General features: G+C 44.0%; 1 protein-coding gene across 1 annotated transcript in view; it reads right to left on the bottom strand.

The window, feature by feature from the left end:
• Positions 1-11,158, bottom strand: part of itga11b (integrin, alpha 11b) — a 65,793-nt gene that overhangs the window by 14,105 nt on the left and 40,530 nt on the right. Inside the window, exons 15-20 of the mRNA XM_078256355.1 lie at positions 10,567-10,697; positions 9,729-9,895; positions 4,880-5,019; positions 4,624-4,734; positions 3,182-3,267; positions 1,522-1,726 (exon numbers count right to left, since the gene is read on the bottom strand). Of these exons, the coding sequence (XP_078112481.1) occupies positions 1,522-1,726; positions 3,182-3,267; positions 4,624-4,734; positions 4,880-5,019; positions 9,729-9,895; positions 10,567-10,697 (840 nt within the window). The remainder of the gene's footprint in view (positions 1-1,521; positions 1,727-3,181; positions 3,268-4,623; positions 4,735-4,879; positions 5,020-9,728; positions 9,896-10,566; positions 10,698-11,158) is intronic.

Raw genomic sequence — 11,158 nt, 5'->3', positions numbered from 1 at the left:
CACGAACGCGCCAGAATACAGGTGTTGTTAACTTTTCCTGTTAAAGCTGTTTCGATACAGTTCACAAAACGGCAAACTCTGCCGTACGGTCACTTGATTACGGTGGCCGACAGGGGCAAACGATCTGCAACTTTATAAAACACACGCAAATAGACAAAACACAAGCAAATTAATAAAACATCTTCATTAATTTGACAACACGTGCGCAGCATTTAGCAAACGCGCTGCATATACACACAACACAACCAAATACTGCGAATACAGAAACGATGCAAAATGAAAAGCACACAAACCCCGAAAACAAATGCACAAGAAAAACGCTGCATCCAGTTTGCGCAACGGAAGTTCTCCAGGCCCCTAGGGGGAGCGCATGTGCAACAGCTTGAAATTAATGCAAAAACACAAGACTTTCACCCAGGAAACAGGTGTTCATGTCCTGAAGAAGTTAAGGAGAAAACACAAGACTTTCACCAGGAAACAGGTGTTCATGTTCTGAAGAAGTTAAGGAGAAAACACAAGACTTTCACCAGGAAACAGGTGTTCATGTTCTGAAGAAGTTAAGGAGAAAACACAAGACTTTCACCAGGAAACAGGTGTTCATGTCCTGAAGAAGTTAAGGAGAAAACACAAGACTTTCACCAGGAAACAGGTGTTCATGTCCTGAAGAAGTTAAGGAGAAAACACAAGACTTTCACCAGGAAACAGGTGTTCATGTCCTGAAGAAGTTAAGGAGAAAACACAAGACTTTCACCAGGAAACAGGTGTTCATGTCCTGAAGAAGTTAAGGAGAAAACACAAGACTTTCACCAGGAAACAGGTGTTCATGTCCTGAAGAAGTTAAGGAGGAAACACAAGACTTTCACCAGGAAACAGGTGTTCATGTCCTGAAGAAGTTAAGGAGAAAACACAAGACTTTCACCCAGGAAACAGGTGTTCATGTCCTGGAAGTTCTTCAAGGGCACCAATGTTTTACCCCAAACCACAATCTGTTTTCTAATCTTAACTGGTGGTTTTGGTGTCTAAACTTAACCGTTGTCGCTTAATGACGGTCACCTTTGTCGGCTAAATTCAACTGTAAAGACCGCTGACACAACCGACACCTCCAGGTGTTTTGTACCCAGCTTACAGTCACCTTCTCTCGGCTAAATGTAACCGTAAAGGCCGCTAAACTTAGCTGTCACGTGACCATCTGGCTGATCGCCTTTGTTTTGTTTTCTGTCTGTTGTCCCATTCTACGTCAAAACAGCTGGAAAACAGGTGTCAACTGTTCTTGATACAGTGCTCAAAATTGCAAACTCTGCTGTACATTACCTTGATTTCTTCGCTAAGAAACTTCACCACACACTCCCCAGACACCGCTACACACACACCTTCTCTGCCAAACTCGGTGCCGACTAATTAGATGTTCCAGCTAAACTTGATTGTCAAGAAGCCGAGCAGCCGGGCACCGTAATTAGGTAAGATACTGTACGAATTCGCTGAGATCGCAATGCACTGCAGCATGTGAGCACGTTACAACACCTTGATTATGAGGCTGGAGAAGAGCAGGTTGGAGGAGGTGGAGATGTGGATGGCGGCGCCGTAGGCGTTCTCTCCCCGATTCTCCAGGCGAGCAGACACCGCCAGCCTCCTCCGCCCGGTCTCCACCACGTGCAGCGAGCCGTTGGCCGGCCGCTGTCGGCTGCAGAGCGACCAGGCGGCTCCGTCCCTCCAGCTGCAGAACTGCCTGCAGGAGAAAACACACAAACTATCACCTGGGCTCTTTAAAGGAGAATTCCGATCGATTTCAACACGTAGCTATGTTGTTTGTTGTCACGTAGTGCTGTCTGTAGCAAGAACAAACAAAATAATCGGTGTTGGCTACACTGAGTTATGCTCCTGCTAGGTTTCACACCCAGGCGGCTGAAACGGGGCAGGTTTTAAACGTGCTTTTAGCCTCTTGACATGTTTGAAATGTCATTACAAGTGCCTTGCCATGTGAAGTGATTCCTTCCCAGTGAACTCAGTGAATATGGCTGCAGTAGATGTGAAAGATATGCATAAAAGTTGTGCTAATTCCATAGACAGTATATAATGGACCACCAGACCCCGTGTCTCTGGACGGAGACCAGTGAAGGACATTAGAAGCTCTTTCCCGGTGATGGCTGAGCGTTACTGAGCAGCCTCCAACTGAGCTTGAAGACGTAGATGTGACGTGAGCAACCTGTCTGAAAGTTGGAAGTCTTCTGGTAGCTGTGCCAAGAGAAATCTCAATCATTCCCAATCTAGCAGAGACGGAGAGCGTAGGTATATGTAAGGAGATAACATAGACACAGGCTCATTATTGATCACTAAAATGATAGTTAACATTAGTCATTACACTTAAACAGCTAATGGAAGTCCAAACTGCCTGAGAGCTTCTCCTGTACTATACGGTAACTCCTCTACTATGAGACAGGAAGTCTCGTGGTTATGACCCAATCGTTAGCCTATTGTTATAAAAACGTCTGCTACGGAGCCATAACGTGAGCTACAAGGTAATGGAGCCTTTTATACAATGTCGTGTTTCTTTAGAAATAAACAACGGACAAATAGAGTCTTTAAACGCTTCAGATGTAAAGGTATTCTCTGTCAAAGTGACGTCAGAATGAATGGGAGTCAATGGGATGCTAACGTCAGGTGATCGTTTGTTAGCATCAAAATGGCGCCGTAGGAGGTACGAGTTCTGAAGCGAAGCTGACCCTCAGCCAGTGCACATACCTCTGTTTAGTTCCGGTGTTAGACAGCAGTAAGACGGGTGCTTAGGGACCGTCTACAAACTACAACACCAAAAAGAGATACAACAAAAATATTTATTAATTTAATGATTAAATAAGGTAGTGTCTCCAAACCGACCTCAAATATAACTCGTCTCCTGCTGGTTGTACTACAGCACTTTTAAAAAAAATAAGCATATGCCTATTTTTGAAAATATTGTTATTGCTTTTCGGTGTTGTAGTTTGTAGACGGTCTTGCACTCGTCTTGCTGTCTTACCACCGGAACACCGGAACTAAACAGAGGTATGAATTAACACAACTTTTATGCATTCACATCTACTGCAGCCATATTCACTGTGTTCACACATAGCTACGTGTTGAAATTGACTGGAATTCTGCTTTAATGCAGGGTGATGAAACGTGTTTCTGAGGATCGGTCACTCACTCAACATCCATCAGGTCGGTGTGGCTGTGGAGGACGAGGTCGGGGACGCACGCGTCTTCCTGCTCACAACCGTTCCAGAAGGGAAGCTAAATGGCAACAAACAGATTATTTAATTTCTCTTTGATGAGGCAAAACCTAAAATCAGATTCAGTTCTTCGCGCAGTTAGAAAGATCTACAAGAACAGCCACAAGAAAACCACAAATCAAAACACATTGTTAGACGGCTTGTTTATAGGTAGTTTAGAAAAGTGGCAATCCCCCCCGAGGAGAAAATCTTTGGCTTTTGGTCCTCTGGCTTATTGTAATGTAGGGTTGGGTGTCGTTTGGGTTTTTCCGATACCGGTGCTAAAACGATACTTATATAACAATGCCAGTGCCTAAACGGTGCCTGAATTAATACTTAAAAATTATTAAATAAATGTACATATTTAAAAAAGAAAAAAGGAGCACAAAACGGCATTCGGCAACATTTAAGAACGGTTTGTTTATTGCTAATATGGTCAAAATGAAATGATTTATTAAAAATGTAATAACAATAACTCATAACAACAACTTATTTCACCAGTAAATTGCTGGTAAACAACAAAACAACCACTGGATGGGAAAAGGGTATTTTACAATACCTTTGAATGCACCATGAGGGTGGCGAGGCGAGGCGAGTTTCAAGTGAACACATCGTCTGTTGTTTTTCCGACAACGGGAGCTGCAGACTGTTACGTCTTGGTGTTTGAATCCTCTACAGTGAAATGCAGTCACACCGTTTAACGTTAGCTGTCAGCATTTTAACCATGTTTAATCCAGCTGTTAGCTAACGGTAGGCTAATGTTACGTGCTGCCAAGTGTATTATGTTAACTAGCGTCACGTGCAGCGATGCTTTTGTTGCCTCTAAAGTCCGTTTCGGAGCATCAGAGGGCAGCGCTGGCATTTCAGTAGCACCAAAATGAGGCACCAAAATCCGCGTTACTATTTGGTCCGGTAGATACCGGTTTTTAAGGCACTAGTGCCGTATTAGCACCGAGTTTCGGTACCCAACCCTATTCTAATGTCACTGTTCCATCATAAACACTGGTCTTAGTTATTACATATTTTAATGAGTTTACCTACCCGATTGTAAAAGTGGTGAACTACTGTAAAGGAGAATCAGGCTGCTTGTGTGGTTAAACACACACCGTCTGTAGATAGCTATTAATGTTTAATTTCTTCCTGTAGTTATGTTACTTTAAGTTACTTTATACACTTATTGATTTGCTCTTTTCTTACCCTTATTTTACAAAACTATTCCCCTGAGGGGATCAATAAAGTATTCTGATGATTGATTCTGATATTTAAAGCCATGCCTATTCCTGACTGATCAGGTTGTTTGCTTAACCCTAACCCAACGACAGACTGTGAGCGACAGATGTGACGTCAGCTGGATCTAAATACAGTGACAACCTCTCACCTCGGCCTTCAGGACGCTGGGCCAGTCGGGGTCCAACACCGGCCCCTCGTCTGGACTCCTCAACCCCGTCTCCAGAAACACCGCGATGGGACGCCCGTAGTCAGTCGTCTCCTGTTCAGACAAAGGGTCGCCACTGTGTCAGTGACGGTTGGTTGTGTGTTCAGGGAGTCACACTGATTGGGACTCACTTAACCCTTTGTTTACTTGGCATTAATGATTTTTGCATTTGCGCATTCTGTGTGAGGGGGGTTCTGACCTGAATGGAGAAGCCGAGGCGTTGGCAGCGTTGACCTCCGACCGGCAGAAACAAACTCCGGGGCTGCTGTCGGTCCGACTCGTCCAGAACAGCTCGGGGAGGGAAACGCCTCTCATCCAACACCAGGCTGTACCAAACCGCTGGGGGACGGGGGGTAAGAGGAAGAAAGTTTAACGGAGGCAAAGCAATAATACTCCCCTCAGGCCGTGGATTCAGAGTACCCCGGTTCAAGAGCAATAGCAGTAAAAACCCTTTGTCCCATGTGCAATAACTCGGCTTAATTTGCACAAGTAATGTAAAATAATTTAGAGATTGCTCCTGTAGTAATGTGTAAAAATGATCTTCTGAATATATTGCATGTACAGGAAGCATTTGTATTACTTTATGTCTTTGTATTGTTTTCCCCATCTGGGATAATAAAGTGACTGAACTGAACTTGAAAGCAATCCAGTCTTTTGCAGCACTGTGAGACTGTAAACACAACGAGAAAAAATGTTACAGCTCTTTCAGGTGAAATGAAACAAAGTGATGTCACCTTTAGCTCATAAGTTTAACTGTTCTTATGTTTCCAACTGTTGTTGGAAGTCTGAAGGGAATTTATGAACAGTTGGCAAAATAAAACAAGAATTACTATCAAGTGTTTCCATTGACTATAGTTGATGTGAATACACTCAAGATTACGTAACCAAGCACCATGTAACTCTAATACATCATTTGGTCTCTGCCTCCACTTTTTCTTATTTTTATGACTGAATTTGATCGTTTTCAAAGGGGTTGACGTGAGTATAGTCCCTGGTTGGACCCTGACACAACAGCAGCGACACATATTGCTCTGTCTTCTGTAGGGGAAGCAGAAGCCGATGCAGAGAAAATAAGAAACTCATCAGTCTTTAATAAATCTTGTTTTTAAGCCTCATGTTGTCCTCGGGTAGCCTAGAAATCTAGACGCACCGTAGCGGCAGCAAAGGTTCGTCTAGCGACTCTCCGTTGGCTTGTGAGCTGGAAAAACCAAACTCTAGTCAGGCCAATCACGTCGTGTATAGAGTCAGTGGGCGGGGCTTAACACAATGACGGCAGAGTTGCGATGGTTCCGCGTGTCGCTAACTTAGTCCAAACAGCTGACGAATTCTAGCGACGCTTCGGAGGAAATGACGTCTCATCTTTCTAAAAGACATTTCCTTGTTTCCTCTCTCCTCCGATGATTACCTTGCGTCTCTCCCGTACCTCCTCGGTGGGAGGGACTGAGACGCGAGGAAGGGAGGCAAGTGGAGGAGTCGAGGAGGCACTTTAAGCAACATGAGATGCACCGTGAGTCAAAACCAACAGTAACCTAACACGACGCATGACAAAGTCCCCAGACAAAATCCCCAGTCCTCTGTACAGCAATGCATCCTAACGTTTTGCTTAAACTAATATCAGGCTTGTGGACTTTGTCATTTCTACCTCATGGCCATCTGCATGCCATCACTGTGTTTATCTCATGAGTAACAGATAAACTTCAGGGTAAATTCAGCTGTTTGCATCCAAAAGAAATCCACAAACAGAACCAAATATACATCAAACGTAGTGTTATCATTTGTGTTCCTAATTACTTTTTAATCTGGGCAATAACTTTTTTCTTCTGTTATTGATTAGTAAAGTTTCCTGCTCCTTATTAGCTGCTGGATGCAGTTGCTGAGTGTAACTGCAGAGCTGATTCTCATTTTGATTTATGGGTGCACAGAGAGCTGAGGTAAGCTGCTTAAGTTCATGTTAGAAACGCCACGTCTGCACTCAAATAAATAAACTAAAACAGAGGGTTCGGATTTGGTTAACGATGGTTCCTGTCCTCTATCTGTCCACTGAAGCATGTGCCTTTAAAGCCATGTGGCGTGTGTGCATGCATGTGTGTGTTTAATCCGGTCCAGATGATCGGGTTGGGGGAAGATGAGGAGAAAAGAAAGAAGAGCGGAAGGTATGAAGTGACGGATGGATGGAGGGAGGAGGAGTGTCACCGTTTTTAACGGCGGCCGGCTGCCGTTAACATGTTAGCGAGCTTTCCGTGCAGGCGGCCCGCACATCTGCAGCCAATTACACAGAGACACGACGACACAAAGCACTGTGGGGAATCTCTGCTGCGAGGAAAAGACCACGACAAGACTTTCCACACCCAGATGTTAGGTTCGAAAACACCAAACATCTGGGTGAGTCAAACGTCCACGCAACTGAGCGGACAGCTGTTCTAATCTGTAGAATCAAACCCTTTATTCATCCAGAATCTTTTCAACATTTACCTGCACAACCACAACCTGCTGCTGAGCATGGAGCTTCAATGCTTTCCACTAGGGCTAAATGATTTGGGGGGGGATGGAATCGCAGTTTTTCTGCCAGATATTGACTGTGTAACAGATAAAACATGTCATGGGCTTTATAACATGAGACACCATCAAAACTGCTCCTTATTCTTATGCAAGGATGAGAACATAGATATGTTTTTCTTTTAATAAGTGTGGCACAACCACAGAACATTTGTCACAATAGCTGAAGTTGTAATAATAAAAACCTTTCCAATAAAAACCTATCAGTACCTTCCTGTAAACTGAAATGTCTGATATGTCTCCATTCAACAGCAGCATCTACATATAGCACCTTCTACCATCATGTTAAATAAAGTAATTAAATATCCCCTGTGAAAAAACAGTAAATATAATAAAATGAGGAATAAAAAATGCTAAACCAAATGTTACACCAAACATTTAACTAAATATTGCACATTCGATTAATCGCGGTCTTCACGTTTAGCTTATCGCATTCTTTCAAGTCGCAATTTCGATTTGAAAACAATTAATAGTTCAGTCCTACTTTGCACAAAAGCACATCAACCTTAGCTGCTGTGTTCAGGAGCAACTGTTGGTCGCAACGTAGTCTATAACCATGACGTTCTACTTCCGGGATTGTTTAGGTGCCGCTGGAAATTCCACAGGATGTCCGTCCCCTTCCTCTGTCTCTGTGTTGGCGTTCTAACCTCCGGCTGATGTCTGAGGACTATGGTTAACTGCTCCTCAGATCTCTGCAGGGTAAATCCAGACAGCTAGCTAGACTATCTGTCCAATCTGAGCTTTTCTGTTGCACGACTAAAACTACTTTTGAACGTCCACATGTTCCACCAAAACAAGTTCCTTCCAGAGGCTATTTAGCAGAGGCACCGTGGCTCCGTCCGGAGCTTAGCAAGACGATTGCGATTGGTTTAAAGAAATGCCAATAAACCAGAGCACGTTTTACTCCCAACCAGGAATGCTGTGTGGACTAGCCAGACCTTCCTTTGCAGCGCTGTGGAGGAGGGTCTGGCAATGCGAGACTACTCCCAACATGACTGGCTGAGTGGAATCAAGTCCAACATGATCTCATGATGAAACAAAACTAAACACAGATTGGGTCCATGTTGTCACTGTGAACTTTGGGCCTCCTCCTTTCACACTGGGTTCCAGATCTGAGTTCAGTTGTCTGCTTTGACGCTTGTTCTCTGATATGTATCTGTGGTATATTTGTGTAATGTTTTGCTCATCAAAGTTCAGTTTGTTTACCACCGTCACCAGGAAACGAGAAACGTGTCTGTTTTGACGTTCATCTGGGAAACTAAAGAACAATGTACTGGCGAGTGGAGCCACGAGAGCATAACTGAAGAAGTGTATCCATCCATGAGGCTCACAAAGGAGAGAAGAACTCCTCCAATACTCTACGAGGAATTAAAACATCGTGGAGCACAAACACGGAGCGATTAACTCACCAGGGTCAACAACTGAGTTTGGTGATGGTGATTTCGGGGCTGTTTCATGTTAAACTAAAAGGATCTTCCTCTTTAACTAAAAGGTCTATCTCTGTAGGGATCCTTTCATAATGATGTCAGACTCTTAGAATAATAATCTGAGTCTGTCAGCAGCAACAACAGAAAGTTTAGTGGACGCTGACTGACGACTGCAGCGTTCTTGCTTAATACTGGACCAATTTCCAAGATTGTAGTTCCCATCAGTCACTTAGACACAAAAACATGGGAAAATAGGGTGCAGGTGGAAAAACAAAAACACAGAGTGGTTACATCTCAGCTTGTTTCTTGCTTTATACTAAACACGTTTCAAAATCAGTGACAGAGACACAAAAACATAGGAACATTTGGATCACAATTAATCTTATATAAGGGTCTACAAGGTGCTCGGGTCCCTATTGACACAGGTAAGAGAGGGGGCTCTTATTGGATATCACTTCCAAAAACCTGAGGCCCTTTGGCTGTTGCCTACTCTGCCCAGGTTGGGTTATCCCACTTTGGGCACCAAGTCGGACTTGACGTTGTTGATGTATTCTCTGATTAGACTGTTTTAAACTTCTAAAATGTTAGCCCGGACCTTTAGGCAATCTGATGCCGCCCAGCTTTGTTTAGACCAATCTCTGTCTGAAGCAAATGTTCAAAAATAAATAAATGATGACAAAAGGATAAGGCAGCAAAACTTCTTTGAATCTTGACCAACTGGCATAATCCTCAAAAAGCAAAAACATAAACACTTACAGAGACACGGATGGTTCATCCGCTACATAGCTTACAGCCAACGTCTGCGCAGCAGTCAAACTTATGCAAATCACGCAAGGATCTGACTTCCCCTTGATTTCATTATTTTATATATATATAATTATAAAGTTATACTCAATAGTGACATTTATTTTAGCTCGTACCCAACCTGCTTGTGAGAACATACCTGAACTCAACCTGCTGTCTGACAAACTGCTTGAATGAATGACTCTGTAGTTACCCTGACAATATGTGTGTGTGTGTGTGTGTGTGTGTGTGTGTGTGTGTGTGTGTGTGTCTCCCACCTACCAACATTAGTTCTTGTCCTGGTCTTAGTCCTGGAGTCCAGACTCAGACAGACGGTCACAGACATGCACGTGACCTCCTTCCCTCCTCGCCAACAGTCTTTGTTAAAGATGTTTATTTTCTCAGGCTCAAAGGTCAGCTTGGCCTGAATCCGCACCACGCCACGAGACCTGGGGGGAGGAAGCACGCCGTCACCAGGGCGTTGTACTTGTTCAGTACTAACATTGTGGGGAGGCAGACAAAAACGGTAAACCCACAGACATCAAAGTTAATTGGAACATCTTGGTTGTCCTAAAATTGTCTTGTTCAGCATTTTGCCAACCAAGCTAGCTAGCTACCAGTAGCGCTTTTCTGTACCACTGTACATGCAGATAAATGGCCCAAGTATCCGAAATGTACATGTTTACCCGCCGGTGAATCTGGATGGTTCGCTTCAGAAGGGTTGAAAATCTGCAACTTTGCCTCTTTAGCATTTAGCAATTGTTGGTTATTTCGCGGAATGATTGTAAAGATTTATAAAGAATATGTTTAGGGCATTTCCTCTCTAACTGGGACGTTTTGGGATTGGTGGGATTGATGTGGACGAAGTACACACGGAGATACACTGGTAAGTGATAATGAGGTCTAACCATGTATCAGCTCATTTAAATAGCTCACGTTACTGTATTGTGTCAACAGTTAACTTCATTTAATATTGGATGTGGAGTTTTCTTTTACAGGGTGCTTTGTTTTCGAACCCAAGTTCCTTCGTAAAACTATTAGAGGAGCCACCATCGCTGCGTCCGGAGCTTAGCGAATCTGAGCTACAAAGCAAGTTTTCTTGTGTGTGTGATGGTCTGACCAGACAATGACGGCAGCTCCCATTGCTCCCACAGCGAGGTCCACAAGACCGTCTCCGTTGACGTCCAGAACACCGTGAACACTTTGACCGAAATACTGCAGACCTGCAGAGAAGCCAGCTGCAGACACACGCTGGAGAGAGAGAGAGAGAGAGACAGAGAGAGAGAGAGAGAGAGAGAGAGAGAGAGAGAGAGAGAGAGAGACAGAGAGAGAGAGAGAGACAGAGAGACAGAGAGAGAGAGAGAGAGAGAGAGAGAGAGAGAGAGAGAGAGAGAGAGAGACAGAGAGAGAGAGAGAGAGAGAGAGAGAGAGACAGAGACGAGAGCAGAGAGACAGAGAGACAGAGAGACGAGAGACAGAGAGAGAGAGAGAGAGAGAGAGAGAGAGAGAGAGACAGAGAGAGACAGAGAGACAGAGAGACAGAGAGAGAGAGAGAGAGAGAGAGAGAGAGAGAGAGAGAGAGAGAGAGAGAGAGAGAGAGAGAGAGAGAGAGAGAGAGAGAGAGAGAGACAGAGAGAGAGACAGAGAGAGAGAGAGACAGAGAGACAGAGACAGAGAGAGACAGAGAGAGAGATTATTCATTATATCTTCCT

Source organism: Sander vitreus, chromosome 8, assembly GCF_031162955.1.
Source record: "Sander vitreus isolate 19-12246 chromosome 8, sanVit1, whole genome shotgun sequence".
Taxonomy (NCBI): Eukaryota; Metazoa; Chordata; class Actinopteri; order Perciformes; family Percidae; genus Sander; species Sander vitreus.
The sequence above is the reverse complement of the archived record's forward strand: the minus strand, read 5'-3'. Positions and strand labels throughout refer to the sequence as shown.